Source organism: Budorcas taxicolor, chromosome 1 (assembly GCF_023091745.1).
Source record: "Budorcas taxicolor isolate Tak-1 chromosome 1, Takin1.1, whole genome shotgun sequence".
In the NCBI taxonomy this organism is placed as follows: Eukaryota; Metazoa; Chordata; class Mammalia; order Artiodactyla; family Bovidae; genus Budorcas; species Budorcas taxicolor.
This window is the reverse complement of record NC_068910.1, coordinates 57717603-57736482: the sequence shown is the minus strand read 5'-3', so window position 1 is coordinate 57736482 and position 18880 is coordinate 57717603. Positions and strand designations below refer to the sequence as shown.

The 18880-nt window shown below is 39.6% G+C and overlaps 1 protein-coding gene across 1 annotated transcript in view; it reads left to right on the top strand.

Annotated features, from left to right (window-relative positions):
* Nucleotides 1–18880, top strand: part of ZCWPW2 (zinc finger CW-type and PWWP domain containing 2) — a 149798-nt gene that overhangs the window by 49865 nt on the left and 81053 nt on the right. Inside the window, exon 4 of the mRNA XM_052644491.1 lies at nt 18330–18680. Within this exon, the coding sequence (XP_052500451.1) occupies nt 18330–18680 (351 nt within the window). The remainder of the gene's footprint in view (nt 1–18329; nt 18681–18880) is intronic.

The following is an 18880-nucleotide window of genomic DNA, read 5'->3' as shown; positions in this document are numbered from 1 at the left end:
AGGGAGAAATTGCAACTGGTTGAGGACTTCCAAGACGACTTCTTGAAAGGCATGGTATTTGAGGTGGGTCTTGAAAGTAGGCAATTTACAGGTTATTCTACAGTAAGGAGGATACATGAGCAAAGACAAAGAGAATACATTGGATATTTTTGGGGGATAACATAATGTAAATTGATGTTTGGAAGGATGAATAGTGATGCTTGCTAGCTACCATTTAATGAACACCTGCATGCTGTACTTCTTGCCACATACCCTGCATGCATCATTTTATAGAACTTTCTGAATACTTTATGAGGTAGTGCTAGTATTATTCCCACTTTCCGGATGAAAAGATGTGAAATGATTCACTGAAGGTCATACAGCTATTAAATTGATGTTTTTATATCTTAGTCTAAGTCTGACTGGTAATAAAATTCATAATCTTAAGTATTTCACTATAGAGTTACATTGTGGAAAATTAAAAGTGGGGACATTATTTCCAAATATTAGCAGTAGCAAACTATACATTTTTTAGCAAAAGTACCAGTTATTGTGAGTTTCTAAGATTAATCTCTTATTGATGAGTTGAAATAATTAATATGGGGAAAGAGAGAGTAGACAGATTGGTTTAGTAGGCTATTTCAGTTCAGTTCAGTCACTCAGTCGTGTCCGACTCTTTGCAACCCCATGAATCGCAGCACACCAGGCCTCCCTGTCTATCACCAACTCCCAGAGTTTACCCAAACTCATGTCCATCAAGTCGGTGGTGCCATCCAGCCATCTCATCCTCTGTCGTCCCCCTCTCCTCCTGCCCCCAATCCCTCCCAGCATCAGAGTCTTTTCCAGTGAGTCAACTCTTCGCATGAGGTGGCCAAAGTAGTGGAGTTTCAGCTTTAGCATCATTCCTTCCAGTGAACACCCAGGACTGATCTCCTTTAGGATGGACTGGTTGGATCTCCTTGCAGTCCAAGAGACTCTCAAGAGTCTTCTCCAACACCACAGTTCAGAAGCATCAATTCTGCGGCTCTCAGCTTTCTTCACAGTCCAACTCTCACATCCATACATGACCACAGGAAAAACCATAGCCTTGACTATATGGACCTTTGTTGGCAAAGTAACGCTTCTGCTTTTGAATATGCTATCTAGGTTGGTCATAACTTTTCCTTCCAAGAAGTAAGTGTCTTTTAATTTCATGGCTGCAATCATCATCTGCAGTGATTTTGGAGCCCCCCAAAATAAAGTCTGCCACAGTTTCCACTGTTTCCCCATCTATTTCCCATGAAGTGATGGGACCGGATGCCATGATCTTAGTTTTCTGAATGTTGAGAAAGTTGAAGCCAACTCTTTCACTCTCCTCTTTCACTTTCATCAAGAGGCTTTCTAGTTCCTCTTCACTTTCTGGCATAAGGTGGTATCATCTGCATATCTGAAGTTATTGATATTTCTCCTGGCAATCTTGATTCCATCTTGGGCTTCTTCCAGCCCAGTGTTTCTCATGATGCACTGTGCATATAAATTAAATAAGCAGGGTGACCATATATAGCCTTGACGTATTCCTTTTCCTATTTGGAACCAGTCGGTTGTTCCATGTCCAGTTCTAACTTGCTTTCTGACCTACATATAGGTTTCTCAAGAGGCAGGTCAGGTGGTCTGGTATTCCCATCTCTTTCAGAATTTTCCACAGTTTATTGTGATCCACACAGTCAAAAGGCTTTGTCATAGTCAATAAAGCAGAAATAGATGTTTTTCTGGAACTCTCCTTCCTGCTTTTTCAATCCAGTGGATGTTGGCAATTTGGTCTCTGGTTCCTCTGCCTTTTCTAAAACCAGCTTGAACATCTGAAAGTTCATGGTTCACATATTGCTGAAACCTGGCTTGGAGAATTTTGAGCATTACTTTACTAGCATGTGAGATGAGTGCAGTTGTGTGGTAGTTTGAGCATTCTTTGGCATTGCCTTTCTTTGAGATTGGAATGCCAACGTAGGCTACTTAGAGCAGTCCAAATGAACTGGTGAGGAACTGAGCTGTGTTTGTAGCTGTAAGATTAGAAAGGGGGAAACAAAACACACAAACACTTTTTTTATGACCGACCTTGAAAGCACACTGAAAAGCAGAGACATTACTTTGCCAACAAAGGTCCGTCTAGTCAAGGCTATGGTTTTTCCTGTGGTCATGTATGGATGTGAGAGTTGGACTGTGAAGAAGGCTGAGCACCGAAAAATTGATGCTTTTGAACTGTGGTGTTGGAGAAGACTCTTGAGAGTCCCTTGGACTGCAAGGAGATCCAACCAGTCCATTCTGAAGGAGATCAGTCCTGGGATTCCTTTGGAAGGAATGATGCTAAAGCTGAAACTCCAGTACTTTGGCCACCTCATGAGAAGAGTTGACTCATTGGAAAAGACTCTGATGCTGGGAGGGATTGGGGGCAGGAGAAGAAGGGGACGACAGAGGATGAGATGGCTGGATGGCATCACTGACTCCATGGACGCGAGTCTGAGTGAACTCTGGGAGTTAGTGATGGACAGGGAGGCCTGTCTTGCTGTGATTCATGGGGTTGCAAAGAGTTGGACACGACTGAGTGACTGAACTGAACTGAACTGAACTTGGTTATTAACTCTACTTTTCATCTATTTATCCAAATGGATGTCTAAGATTTATGTGCCACTGTCTTCCCGTACCACTAAGATCCTTCCCCTTGCTTTCAAAACATTTAAAAAAATGTTTGACTGATTATTGCTATAGACTGAATGGTTGTGTCCCCCCCCCCCACCCCAAAACATGACGATAACAGGAAGTGTTAGCATGGTATTGGGGAGGTGATAATGTAGTGAAGACAGAGCTCTCATGAATGGAATTAGTTCACTTGTAAAAAGAGAACCCTCAAAGTACCTTGCCCATTCCTCAAAATGAGGTTACTATAGAAAGCAGCCATTTATGAACCAGCAGTGGGTGCTTTCTAGATACCAGATATATCAGTGCCTTGATCTTGGATTTTTCAGCCTCCATATCTGTGAGAAATAAATTTCTGTTTATAAGTCACCCAGTCTGGTATTTTTGTTACAGCAGTCCAAACAAAGACAGAAATGGTACTGAGAAAAGGGTACTGCTGTAATAAATACCTAAAAATGTGGAAATGGCTTTGAAATTGGGTAAAAGGTAGAGGCTGGTAGAGTTTTGAGATTCATTCTAGAAAAAGCCTGTGCTGTGCTAAGTCGCTTCAGTCATGTCTGACTCTTCGTGACCCTATGGTCATAACCCACCAGGCTCCTTTGTCCATGGAATTCTCTAGGCAAGAATACTGGAGTGAGTTGCCGTGCCCTCCTCCAGAGAGAAAAAGTCTGCATTGCCAGAAATGAATGGATTGTTAAGGGCAACTGTGATGTGAGCCAGATAGAAAAGGTGAGAACTGTAGAGAAAGCTTCAGTCTTCTTGGAGAATACCCAAGTAATTTTGAACAGAATTTTGGTAGAAACGTGGACAGTAAAGGGGGCATTCTGATGAGGTCTCAGATGAAAATGAGGAGCATGTTATTGTGCAATGGAGAAAAGATGGTCCTTGTGATACAGTGGCAAAAACTTGGCTGATTTGTGTTCATATGTAGTGTTTCATGAAAGGTAGAATTTGTGAGTAATGAAAGTGAATATCTAGCTGAGGAAATACCTAAGCAAGTCTTTGCAGGTACAGCTTAGCCTCGTTTAACTAAGTAAAATAATAAGTTCCTTTATCTCCGTTGCACTGTGGAGCTGTGGGCCAGGGCCACCATCATGAAGCTGACCAGTAAAGCCCAGCTGAGCCACAGGCACTTGACTCTTAACCTGTGAGAGCTACTGTGTGGGCTGCCTTCAAAGCCATATGGGGACAAGACCAGCTATATCCTATAGGGCCCAACCCCTACCTTGCGAAACTATGCAGTTACCTACCCTAGTAGGTCTGGAAGGGGTCCACAGTCCTGGTGTGCCTGGAGGGAGAGCATAGAGCCAAATGTTATTATCCAGAATTAATGTTTAGACTTGCTCGGAACCTTTCATTCCTTTCTTATTTCTCCCTTTGGAAAGGGAATGTCTGTCCTATGCCTGTCCCACTATTGTATTTTGGAAGCAGAGAACACATTTAATTTCACAGGTTCACAGATGGAGAGAAATTTGCCTCAAGGTGAATCCTGCATTCAGTCTCACCCATGTCTGATTTAGGTGATATTTAGATGAGACTTTGGACTTCAGATTTTTTGGGTTGATGCTGGAAGCGGTTAAAACTTCTGGGAATGGAATAAATGTATTTTTCATGTGAGAGGAATGTGAATTTTGGGGCCAGAGATGGGATGCTATAGACTGAATATTTGTGTCACTTCAAATTCATATTGAAACCTAATCCTCAACGTGATGTTATTAGAAGGTAGATGCAGTGGGTGGTGATTAAATCATAAAGACAGAGCCTTTATGAATGGGGATTAGTATCCTTATAAAAGAGGTTCCAGAGTGATAGTACTCTTGTTATCCCTAGAGCAGTGGTTAACTAATTTGAAAATTAAAAAGTGGTAGAGTTGTCTGACTGAAAATTGAGTGTCTGTAACCATTCATAACTATTGCATTAAATGAATGAATGAATAAACTAATAGCCCAAACATGACTGCCTAATTTTTTCTTACTCAACTGTATTATTTTGTTTTTAATTTTTATTTTTACTTTATTTTACTTTACAATACTGTATTGGTTTTGCCATACATTGACATGAGTCCGCCACGGGTGTACATGAGTTCCCAATCCTGAACCCCCCTCCCACCTCCCTCCCCACATCATCTCTCTGGATCATCCCCGTGCACCAGCCCCAAGCATCCTGTATCCAGTATTGAACATAGACTGGCGATTCATTTCTTACATGATAGTATACATGTTTCAATGCCATTCTCCCAAATCATCCCACCCTCTCCCTCTCCCTCAGAGTCCAAAAGTCCGTTCTATACATCTGTGTCTCTTTTGCTGTCTCGCATACAGGGTTATCATTACCATCTTTCTAAATTCTGTATATATGTGTTAGTATACTGTATTGGTGTTTTTCTTTCTGGCTTACTTCACTCTGTATAATCGGCTCCAGTTTCATCCATCTCATTAGAACTGATTCAACTGTATTCTTTTTAATGGCTGAGTAATACTCCATTCATCTGCTGTACCCCAGTGTTCATTGCAGCACTGTTTATAATAGCCAGAACATGACTGCCTAATTTTGAATAGACATTCAATGTTTTCTATTTTCCAAAATATAATTTTAAAATTTTCTTTTGAATTATCTAGCATAGTATATTAGCTAAGTTATGAAATAAAAAGTTGAAAACAGAAGTTGAGTAAGGCAAGTATACTCAGCACAGCTCTGCATTTGTCATCATCTCTTTAAACTGAAGTGTGGACTCCTGTCTCTATGATTTTATAGGGCATCCCGCAGACTCCAGCACTCTCTCACCAGTTTCTTTCTCCTCTTCATTTGTACCTTCTGTGCAGATAGTAATCATGTTCTACTTTCTTTTATATTCCTTATTAGGTTGGTGAAAAAGTAATTGTGGTATTGAAACATGAATTTTAAATCATTAAAACTAGGCTCAACACATCTTAATTAACCAAAATAGGAACCATTACATTCAACACGGTTTTGCCAACAAGAAATGTTTGTTTATTCTTGTAGCACAAAAATCCATGCTTTGGTATTCCATGAACTCTTGGAAAGCATTTTCTGCCTTCTGCTGGTTATGGAAGCATTTTCCCTGCAAAAAGTTGTCAGGATGCTTGAAGAAGTGGTAGTCGCTTGGTGAGAGGTGAGGTGAATATGACAGATGAGGCAAAACTTTGTAGCCCAACTTGTTCAACTTTTGAAGTGTTGGTCATGCTATGTGTGACTGGGTGTTGTCATGCAGAAAAATTGGGCCCATTCTATCCACCAATGCCAGCTGCAATCATTGCAGTTTTTGATGCATTTCACCAGTTTGCTGAGCATACTTCCCAGATGTAATGGTTTTGCCTGGATTGAGAAAGCTATAGTGGATCAAATTGGCAGATGACCAAACAGTGACTATGACCTTTTTTTTGCTGCAAGTTTGGCTTTGAAAAGTGCTTTGAAGCTGCTTCTTGGTCCAGCCGCTGAGCTAATCATTGCTGATTTTCATATAAAATCCACTTTTCATTACTCGTCACAATCCAATCAAGAAATGGTTCATTGTTTGCTACGTGGAGTAAAAGAAGATGACACTTCAAAACGACGAGTTTTCTTTATCATCAGCTCACGAGACACCCACTTATCAAGCTTTTTCACCTTTCCAATTTGCTTCAAATGCTGAATGACCATAGAATGGTTGATGCTGAGTTCTTTGGCAACTTTTCATATAGTTGTAAGAGGATCAATTTTGATGATCCTCTCAACTGGTCATTGTCAGCTTCCAATGGCCGGCCACTGCACTCTTTCATCTTCAAGGCTCTCATTCGCTCTGCAAAACTTCTCGAATCACCACTGCAGAGTATGTTTGTTAGCAGTTCCTAGGCCAGGTGTGTTGTTGATGTTGCAAATTGTCTCTGTAACATATTGTTTATGACCCATTTTGAACTCAGTAAGAAAATCACTCGAATTTGCTTTTTGTCTAACATCATTTCCTTAGTCTAAAATGAACATAAAATAAACATCAAGTAATAAGTCATTATCAAAAAAAGCAAAGCAATAAATGAGCATTAAAGTGATGTATAACGTAATCACATTTATTTAAGAATATATTCCAGTATCAAACAGCAAAATTCAGCAATCCAAAACTGCAGATTACTTTTGCATCAACCTAAATACTTTATTTGTATTTTTAGTATTCTCTTCAATATGCTGTTTCTTTGTAGAAACATATTTTAGTATTCATTTATTTATTTACTTTTGGCTGAGCTGGGTCTTCGTTGCTTCACGTGGGCTTTCTATAGTTTCAGCCAGTGGGGGCTACTGTCTAGTTGCTGTGTGCAGGCTTCTCATTGCAGTGGCTTCTGTTGCTGCAGAGCATGGGCTGTAGGGCACGGGGCTCCAGTAGTTGCTGCATGTGATCTAAGTTGTTGCAGCTTGCAGGCTCCGGTGCACAGGCTTAGTAGTTGTGGCTCAAGGGCTTAGTTGCCCCGCAACATGTGGGATCTTCCCAGACTAGGGATCAAACTGGTGTCATTGCAAGGTGATTCTCAACCACTGGATCACTAGGAAAGCCCTGTAGAAATATTTTAAAGTAACTTCATTTTGTGAGGAAAATTCTGGATAATACAATCTGTATATGTGTTTTAACTAGTGAAATATAGCTGATGTGGCAATAATTTTGAAAACCAAATGCTGGAGAAAAGGTAACAGAAATAATGAGAATCTGGTGTGAAAAGAGTAAGTATTTCATAACCTGTATTATACATTCTATTAGCCTGGATAAACTATCAAATCTAAAATACCAAGAGGTTTAAGTTTGACACAATTGAAAATGAGTATCACTACTTAAATAATAATGACATTTTCTTGGTATTAATTTATCTTCTCAGTATTATGCACTGACTTCCTAAGAAAATCTGAAAACTTTATCTACCATTTAAAAGTAATCTTTTAATCCCCTTAACATTTTATAATAGGCTATCATAATGGATTTTCCTAAGCTTTCCACTGATGCAGCGTGGTGAACTTAGAGAGCTTTTTCCAGTGGTTCTAGGATGGACAGAATCCTAGGCAATTGAGTGATAGTAATATCATGCTCTGCTTTCTTTTATACCTCTTAACTTTCATTATTTGTTACTAGTATTCTCTTCAATATGCTCGCTCTTTGTAGGAATATTTTAAAGTGACTTCACTCTGTGAGGAATAATCTAGATGATACAGCCTGTAGATCTGTTTAGCTAGTTAAAAATAACTGCAGTATGGTAAAAGTAAATGGATCACTGAAGGGCACCAGATACTTTACATGTGGTACCTCCCATCTTTCCAGCAGGAGGCCTCACATCCCATTTAGAACATATGACCTGCTTTTATATGGTCTGAGTGAGGGTTCTAGTATCAATTTGATACTAAATACTAAGAAATCCTATTTTTCTTATTAAATAATAAGTGGAAGGTTCTTGAATGAACTTGTAATGGATTATCTCACTGTTTGTAGAACTGTTCCCCAACTCCTTACCCTTGACTTAGTTGTCCCAATACCTGCTTTAGACTTATGAGTCTCCCTCATCTCTCTTCATATGTGAACTTGGGGTTGGTAGCCCTTTACCCAGTGACCGTGTTATCTCCTGCTACTGTTACCAAATCGCAAGTCCATGTGCCTGATACACAGTGAGGCCCATCAATACTAAAACATTAAGAGTTTGGAACAGAGAAAGATTTATTACAGATTTATACAAAGAGATGGGTGGCTCATGCCCTAAGAACCCCAAAGTTACTGAAAACTTTCAGCAAACCCCTTAAAAAGCAAAAGGTGGGGGAGGGGCATGGTTCATTGTTGCAAACTTTTTGGTGTCAAATCCTTTGCTGTTGAGGTCAGGTCATGGTGAGGTAACAGTCAGGTAATGGTATTCTTGTGAGTCTCTACCAGACAACTTTTATTCTCGGTCCTGACAAAAAAGGGCAGGGTCTTAAGGTACAACTTTCATCCTCCAAGCTCCCAATCCTGGCTAAGAGAAGGTGGATCGCAGTTGGCAGCTCCTGTAGGGCCAGGTCCCCACATCCTGCCGAGCTGCCATTGCTGAGGGAGCCAGGTGCCCAACTCAGGTGGTCTCCAGTCTCCTCAGGGCACCCAAATGGGGAAGACCGGGTCTCGGAGAGTGCGACCCAGGCAGGAAGTCGCAGAGACAGGAAGGGAGAGCAGTTCACTGCTGCCTCAAGGACTGGGGCAAGGCTAGTGGGGGGCCTTAGTGAGGGCGCTGGAGCCCTGCAGGATGTAGTCCCCAGTCTCTTCCCTGGGCACTCCACCTCACCTGCTGGCCCAAGGCTAAGTGAGCTGGAGACCTCCAGGAGAAGGGCTGAATCTGCCTCTTACCTCACTCTCCACCTCACGACCCCCCCACTCTGTTGTCTAAATCCCTTCACTAACTCATTATTTTAACAGTTGGTTGCTTGTGGGCAGGGCCCACCGCTGCACTGTTCAGTGGCTGAGCGGACCCCTAACAGTTGCTCATTGACAGTTGTTGAGTGGGTGGGGCCCACTGAGGCCTTGACTAATAGATGAACAGGACACATTGCCTGGTAACAGGATACGAAGTAAAGGTGCACAGCAGTGGCTGCTGTGCAAAGGACTGAGGTCACTGCACTCTGTTACAACAAGTTAGAGATATTACTATTACTGTTTAAAATTTCCTGGAGCTCATTAAAAGTAAAGAAAACAAAATACAAAGGACGTCACCAAGACAGCAGAGTGAATACAAGGCATCAGACTTTTCTTCCTCCCACAGATGCACTGAATGAGCAGCTCCACACAGATCAGTTCCTTTGGAAGGAAATCTAGAAACTAGTTTAGTTCCTCCTATGGCTTCCCTGGTGGCTTAGAGGTTAAAGCATTCGCCTGGAATGAGGGAGACCCGGGTTCGATCCCTGGGTCGGGAAGATCCCCTAGAGAAGGAAAATGGCAACCCACTCCAGTACTCTTGCCTGGAGAATCCCATGGAGGGAGGAGCCTGGTAGGCTACAGTCCATGGGGTCGCAAAGAGTCGGACACGACTGAGGGACTTCACTTCACTTCACTTCACTTCACTTAGTTCCTCCTACACATTGAGGTGACTGAAGAAATAACTACACTGAAATGAGTAGGAAAAGCTAAGATACATTCATGCCATAAACCTTTAGTTTAACCGCGGAGAAACCCAGCAGTTTCTCCCTGAGAAACAGATGGTGTGGACCACACAGCTAGTTCCTCAGCTTTTATGGCTGCTACCCAAGGGACCAGCTGCTTAATCACCTAGCTCTGAGAGCCAATGGGAATCAGCATTTGTGCATCCACCAGGACCGTGTTAAGCAAACAGGTGGTTTTAAACAGAAGTGCAAACACTTAACCTTGGCTGTACCCTTGGACTGAACACAGAGGGACCAGAATAAAACACAAAATTACCATTTTATCTGTAGAAGGAATTTAACTGCATACTTTTCTAGTTGCTGCCCAAGAATTGGGCTTCTAACCAGCTTGCATCTGGAAGCTGATTGTCCTCTTCCAGGAGCCTGAAAGGGCTTGTGAGCACTTTCCTCTCCCTCTCTCCAGTTATAAAAGTGAGTGTCCAGCTTCTTTCTGAAAGGAGCTCGTCTGTGCATCTAGCACCCCAGCTTTTATGACTGCCACTCAAGGGGCTGGCTCCCAAGTCACCTAGCTTAGAGAACCAAAAGGGCTTGGCATTCACAGTCCCCTTCCACCATAGAGAACAAGTAAGCAGTTTCTAACAGATGTGTAAGCACGTCCTGCCAGGCTTGTCACAGAGAAAGCAGGCAAAAACACAAGTCTCAGTTTTCCCTAGAAGGGATTTGACTATATACTTTCTCAGCTGCTGCCTAATGGTTCTAACTAATCTGCATCTGGGAGCTAATGGGGCACATAATTAGTAGTAGTTCTGTGAGATCCTGAGTGGACATGTGGGAACTGGGGTGAGACGAGAGAAGGCGGAAGATCAGACAGAAGGAAGGATCAATGAGCTTGCAGATCGTTCACTGGAACTCATTCAGTCAGGGGAGCAAAAAGAACAGAAAAAGTGAAGACAGGGAGTGGAATAGTATATCGAAAGTTCTAAAAGAACTTATGAAAGAAAGAAAACTGCCAGTCAAGAACAGTGTTTCTGGCAAAGTTGTTCTTCAGAATTGGTGGAGAAATAGAGATATTGTTAAAAGGTGAAGGAATTCATCACCACTAAACCTGCCTTACAAGAAATGCTAAAGGAATTCTTCAAGCTGAAATGAAAGGATGCTAATTAGGAATATGAAAATATAAAAGTATAAAACTCACTGATACAGGTAAATATAAAGTTGTATTAAAAATAATATATGATGGTATTATGTAAATCACATATAGCTGTGGTATAAAGGTAAAAAGACAAAAGTATTGAAAATCTCTGTAGATACAATAATTTTGGGGCTTCCGTAATAGCTCAGGTGGTAAATAATCTGCCTGCAATGAAAGAGATCCCGGTTAGGCTACCCACTCCAGTATTCTTGGGCTTCCCTGGTGGCTCAGCTGGTAAAGAATCCTCCTGCAATGTGGGAGATCTGGGTTCAATCCCTGGGTTGGGAAGATCCCCTGGAGAAGGGAACAGCTACTCACTCCAATATTTTAGCCTGGAAAATTCAATTGACTGTATACTCCATGGGGTAGTAAAGAGTCAGACACTTAAATGATTTTTATTGGACACATAATATGGAAAGAACATAAACAGAACATAAAAGGTGGGGACAGAGAGTAAACATGAGGAGCTTTTGTATGTTATTGAAGTTATCAGCTTAAAATGAACTATTATAATTGTGGATGTTTTAGGCAAGCCTCAAAGCAAAACCCTTTGGTAGATATGCAAAAGATAATGCAAAAGAAATCCAAGTATACCACTATAGAAGAAGAAAAAGATCGATAAAACACTTAGAAAAAAATTAACAGGGGCAATAATAAGCTTTTACCTGTTAAAAATTACTCCAGATGTAAATGGACTAATTCTCTAATCATAGACTGAAAATGAAGGGAAGGAAAAAGATATTCCACACGAATGAAAACCGAAAGAGACCCAGAAATAGCTATTCTTATATAAAACAGAAGTAAAAAATGTAAAAAGTGTCAGGGTTGCTATACAGTGATAAAGAGGTCAATTCATCAAGAGAATATAATAACTGAAAATATTTATGCACCCAGTATTGGAGCATCTAAATATATAAAGCAAATATCTGAAGAGAGAAATGGACAGCAGTACAACTATAATTAAAATTGAAATTAAAAGATGCATGCTCCTTGAAAGAACAGCTGTGACAAACCTGGACAGTGTATTAAAAAGCACAGATATCACTTTGCTGACAAAGGTCCATATAGCCAAGGCTGTGGTTTTTCCAGTAGTCTTGTCTGGATGTGAGAGCTGGACCATAAGGAAGGCTGAGTGCTGAGGAATTAATATTTTTGAACAGCAACAATAATAGGGGATTTCATTACCTGACTTTGAACAATGAATAGATCATCCAGACAGGAAATCAGTAAGAAAACTTTGGACTTAAATTATGCTTTAGATGAGACTTCCACAGATGTATACAGAACATTCTATCTAACAGCAGCAGAATGCACATTCTTCTCAAATGTACATGGAGCATTTTTCAGGATATATCATATTCCAATACTATCAGGCATCTTTTCTGACCATAATGGTGTGAAACTAGAAATCAATAACGGGAAAAACTGGAAAATTGACAAATACGTAGAGATTAAACAACATGCTCCTGAAAAACCAGTTGGTCAAAGAAGAAATCAGAAACCTGAAAATGTCATGAGACAAAGTGAAATACAGCATACTAAAATTATGGGATATTGTAAAAACAATTCTAAGGGGGAAGTTTATAATGATAAATGTTTACATTAAGAAGAAAGACCTCATGCAAACTAACTTTACACTAGAAGGAACTAGAAAAAAGAGCTACTAAGCCTAAATTTAGTTGTAGGAGGAAATAACAGAAATCAAAAATAAATGAAAGATTAAAGTAAGAGTTGGTTTCTTGATAAAAGACAAAAAACTTTAGCTAGACCAGCAGGAAAAAAAAAAGACTCAAAATCATAAGTGAAAGAGACTTTATAACTGAGCCACAGAAACACAAAGGATCCTAAGAGACTATGACAAAAAATTAGATGCTAACAAATTGAATAATTTAGAAGAATGGATAAATTCCTAGAAGCATATAACCTCCCAAGACTGAATCAGAATGAAATAGATCGGAACAGATAACAAGTAAGGTGATTGAATCAATAATCTAAAATTCTCCCAACAGAAAAGTTCAGAACCAGATGACTTTATTGGTAAGTTCTATCAAAAATTTAAGAGCAATTAGTGAGAATTCCTTCTCAACCTCTTTCAAAAAATTGAAGAGAACAACTCCAAATACATTTTACAAAGCCAGCATTAACTTGATACCAGCATCATAAAAGAACACCACTAGAAAAGAGAACATCAGACCTGATGAACATATGTGCAAAAATCCTCAATTTTCTAGCAGACAATTGAGGAGCACATAGAAAGTATCATACACCAGGAGCAAGTAGAATTTATTCATAAGATGCATGGATGGTTTAACACTTTCAAATGAATAAACATGATACACCGCAGTGAAGGGAAAGGTAATCAAATATTGTCATCTGAGTAGATGGAGAGAAAGCATTTGACAAAAGTTAATATCTCTTGATGATGAAAACTCTTGACAGATTGGATGTAGGATTATATTTCAATAAAATGATGACTATGTAACAAGCTCACAGGTAACATCATGCTCACTAGTGAAAAACTTAAAGCTTTCATCTAAGATCAGCAGCAAGACCAGGGTGCCCACTCACACCACTGTTATTCAACATGGTACTGGAGTTTCTAGCCAGGACAGTCAGGCAAGAAAGAGAAATAAAAAACGTCCATATCTGAAAGAAAGAAGTAAAATTTTCTCTGTTTGTAGAATACATGATCTCATATATAGAAAACCCTGAGGACTCCACTAAAAAATTGTTGAAACTAATAAATGAGCTCAAAGTTGTAAGACACAAAACCAGCCAACAGAAATGAGTTGCATTTCTATACACTGACAACAAAGTAGCTGAAAAAGAAATGAAAATAATTAATTTACAGTTGTGTCCAAAACACGCTTAGTAATAAAGTTAATCAAAGAGGTGAGAGATCTATAAACTGAAAACTGTAAAACATAGATGAAAGAAGGCAAAAATAAGTGAAAAGATATCCCATATTCATAGATTCAGATCAGTTCAGTCGCTCAGTCGTGTCCGACTCTCTGTGACCCCATGAATTGCAGCACGCCAAGCCTCCCTGTCCATCACCAACTCCCGGAGTTCACTCAGACTCATGTTCATTGAGTCAGTGATGCCATCCAGCCATCTCATCCTCTGTCGTCCCCTTCTCCTCCTGCTCCCAATCCCTCCCAGCATCAGAGTCTTTTCCAATGAGTCAACTCTTCACATGAGGTGTCCAAAGTACTTGAGCTTCAGCTTTAGCATCATTCCTTCCAAAGAAATCCCAGGGTTGATCTCCTTCAGAATGGACTGGTTGGATCTCCTTGCAGTCCAAAGGTCTCTCAAGAGTCTGCTCCAACACCACACTTCAAAAGCATCAATTCTTTGGTCCTCAGCCTTCTTCACAGTCCCAACTCTCACATCCATACGTAACTACTGGAAAAACCATAGCCTTGACTAGACGGCCCTTAGTCGGCAGAAGAATTTATATTGTTAAAATGTCCATACAACCCAAAGTAATCTACAGATTCTGTTCAATCCCTATCAAAATTCCAGTGACATTTTCGCAGAAATAGAAAAAATCCTAAAATTTGTATGTAACCACAAAACTCCAAATAGCTAAGCAATCTTGAACAAGAAGAGGAAACTTGGAGGTTTTCTACTTCCTGATTTCAAACTATTTTACAAAATTGTAGTAATCAAAGGGGTATGGTATCAGCATTAAAAACAGACACAGAGCAGTGGAACAGAATACATAGCCCAGAAATAAACCCAGGTATATAGAGGTCAACCACTTTTAAACAAAGGTACTGAATAGGGAAAAGATAGTCCCTTCATTAAACTGTCTTGGAAAACTGGGTGTTCATATGCAAAAGAATGAAATTGGACCCTTAACTTAAACTGTACACAAAAATAAACTTGAAATTTATTTTTGGATTAAAGACCAAAACCAAACTGTAAAATTCCTAGAAGGAAACTTAGAGGAAAAGTTTCTTGAGATTGATTTTATCAATGATTCTTTGGATCTGACACCAAAAGCATAGGCAACAAAAGTGAAAATAAAGTGAGTGAGTGAAGTCGCTCAGTCGTGTCCGACTCTTTGCGACCCCGTGGACTGTAACCTACCAGGCTCCTCCGTCCATGGATTTTCCAGGCAAGAATACTGGAGTGGGTTGCCATTTCCCTCTCCAGGGGATCTTCCCGACCCAGGGATTGAACCCTGGTCTCCCGCCTTGCAGGCAAACACTTTAACCTCTGAGCCACCAGGGAAGCCCAAAAATAAAGTAGGACTACATTAAATTAAACTGTTTCTTTGTAGCAAGAGACAATTAGTTAAATGAACAGTAGCCTACAGAATGGGAGAAAATATTTGTAAACATTTTACAAAGTGATTAATATCCAAAATATATAAGGAAGTCATACAGCTGACACAAAACGTTTAAATCTTAAAATGGGCCATTTTTCTAAAGAAGCAATATGGCCATTGGTTATATGAAAAGATGCTTCACATCAGTAATCATAAGGGAAAAGCAAATCAAAATCACAATTAGTTAGCACTTGACACCTTTTAGGATGGCTGTTATCAGAAAGTCAAAAGATAATAGAGATTGATGAGGATGTGAATACCATGGAAACTTGTAGATGGGAATACAAAATGCTGCTGGTGCCATGGAAAACAATAAAGAGGTCTCCTCAAAAAATTAAAAATAGTACTACCATATGATTCAGCTACCCCACTTCTGGGTATTTATCTAAGGTAACTGAAATCAGGATCTCCAAGACATATTAGTACTCCCATGTTTATAGCAGTACTATTTACAGTAGCCAAGATATGGAAACAACCTCAGTGTTAATCGATGGACGAATAAAGAAAACATACAATGGAATGCTGTTCAGCCTTAAATGAGGAGAATGTTCTGCAGCCTGCAACAACATGGATTAACCTGGGGGACATTCTGCTAAGTGAAATAAGCCAATCACAGAAAGACGAATACTGTATGATTCCACTTATATATTATATCTAAAATAATCAAGTTCATATAATCAAAGAGTGGAATGATTTCCATGGGTGAGGAAAATGGTGAAGTAGGGAGTTCTAAATTAGCAGGCATAAAATTTTAAGTAAGAAAGATGAGTAAATGATAGAGATCTGCTATACAACATTCTACCCATAGTCAGCCATACTCTTTAAATGCACTTTAACATTATTAAAAGGGTAGATCTCGTATTAAGAGTACTTGCCAAAATATAGTAAAATTAATAAAGTTTAAAAAAGATTTAAAATGAAGCATCAACTCAAAAAGAGAAAGATAAGCTCAACAAAGAATGCCCAAAGAAAATGTAAAGAATAAAGTACAGTTATTAAGGTGAAAGAGGAGAGTGAAAAACATTCAAAAAACCATATCATGGCATCTGGTTCCGTCATTTCATGGCAGATAGATGGGGAAACAATAGAAACAGTGACAGACTTTATTTTCTTTGTCTCCAAATTCACTGCAGATGGTGACTGCAGTCGTGAAATTAAAAGATACTTGCTCCTTGAAAGAAAACCTATGACCAACCTAGATAGCATATTAAAAAGAGACATACTTTGCCAATAAGGTCCATCTAGTCAAAACTATGGTTTTTCCAGTAGTCATGTATGGATGTGAGAGTTGAACCATAAAGAACGCTGAGTGCCAAAGAACAGATGCTTTTGAACTGTGGTGCTGGAGAAGACTCTTGAGAGTCCTTGGACTGAAAGGAGATCAAACCAGACTGTCCTAAACGAAATCAGTCCTGAATATTCATTGGAAGGACTGATGCTGAACCTGAAACTCCAATACTTTGGCCACCTGATGGGAAGAACTGACTTACTGGAAAAGACCCTGATTGTGGGAAAGACTGAAGGCAGGAGGAGGAAGGGACGACAGAGGATGAGATGGTTTGATGGCATCACCAACTCAATGGACATGAGTTTTTGCAAGCTCTGGGAGTTGGTGACGGACAGGGAAGACAGGGAAGAGTCTGACACTACTGAACCACTGAACTTGGTTAGTGATGTTGGATAGTGGATAGTGATAGCGGATAGTGATAGATTATCCATACTTGGATAGTGATATTCAATGTGTGTGTGCTCAGTCATGTCAGACTCTTTGCGACCCTGTAGACTGTAGCCTGCCAGGCTCCTCTGTCCATGGAATTTTCCAAGCAAGAATACTGGAGTGGGTTACCGTTTCCTACTCCAGGGTATCTTCCCAACCCAAGGATCGATTCCCCGTCTCTTGCATCTCTTTTGTCTCCTGCATTGGCAGCAGATTCTTTACCACTGAGCCACCTAGGAAGCCCCAGTGGTGGTCTACTAATTTATCAATGTAGTATATGCAGGTCTTTTTCTAAAAATAGGATTGTATTTCAAAGTAAGTTACTAATAATTAGTTTTACTTATATTTTACCTGTATTAATTATTAATTATTTTAATATACACATAACTTATTATTAAAGCTGGCAGTTAGAGACTTATATAATTCTAATGTCTTGAATTAATAGTGAATAAAATCACTTGAATTAATAATAAAAGGCAAAATAATAAGCAAAATATTCCTTTAATTTTTTAAAAATTTCACATATTCATATAGTGAAATATTTTGCTACCTTTGGTTTCCTTCAGAGTTAGAAAGGGATCAGGTCTACACTGTATACATCATATACCCAAGAGGCAATACTACCTAGTGGATAAGATCACAGAATTGGGGAACTGCCTGACTTTAAATCCCAACTATATAATGTACTAGCTCTAGGACCTTAAACAAATTACTTGACTTTTCTTAGCTTTCATTTTCTCTCTGAAAATGGTCACACTGAGGTTGTTGGGAAGGCTATATAAGTGGTGTGCATTGAATAGTATCTGGCCCAGAGTAAGATTTTACCTCTTATTATAGTGGCTTAGCAGTAAAGAATCTGCGTGCGATACAGGAGATGCAGGTTCAATCCCTAGGTCAGGAAGATCCCCTGGAAAAGGAAATAGCAACTCATTCTACTATTCATGCCTGGGAAATCCCAAGGGCAGAGGAGCACGGTGGGCTACAGTCCATGGGGTTGCGAAGAGTCAGACACGATTTAGCGGCTAAACAGCAACAATAACAACAATGGCAAAAGTACTGGGTATCTATTAGATGTATATTGAGTAGTAGTAGAAAAGATACTATAGTTAACCTGTACCCCTTTTCTGCTCCATCATACTTTACTTATTTTTAATTTGGGAGCATATTATGACCAGAATGACTGAGGCTTCTCTTTTCTTCCTTTGTCTCTGGGTGGGTGGAAACACGACATGTTCAACGTTTACAGAGAAGAGGCGGGCAAACAAGGTATAAAAGAGCTACTTCTCGGATTTTGGCCTGAGCCTTCTCTCCTTATCCCCTGCAATCTTTATTCTGTTACTTTCTAGGTTAAATGCACTTACGGAAAAAGGAAAATTTGATAGTAAGATAATAGAATGTTGTAATATGGCAATGGATTCCTCAGTGGAGAACAACATGTATATAAACAAAGTGTGGGTTCAGTGTGAGAATGAAAGTTGTTTGAAATGGAGACTGTTATCAAATGAGGATAAAGCCAAAGTCAATCACAATGAACCATGGTACTGCTTCATGAACACTGACTCAAAGTACAATAAGTGCTCTGTTTCTGAAGAAGACTTTCCTGAAGAGTCTCAGCTTCATCAAAGTGGGTATAAGATCGTCTATTCACAGCTGCCTCTTGGAAGCCTGGTTTTGGTAAAATTACAGAATTGGCCACGGTAAGATTTTTATTGGTGTTTTCTAATAAACTTTTGAGGTATAGTCTTGCTAAGTTTATTAACTTTCAAAACTTTTCAAACAATCAACTTCTCTGTTGTTGTCTAAGTTATTTATTGTTTTCTGATCTCATTGTTATTCTTGCCCTGACTTGTCTGGGTTTAATTCTTCTTTGTCTAGTTTCTTAAATTGGAGACTTAGA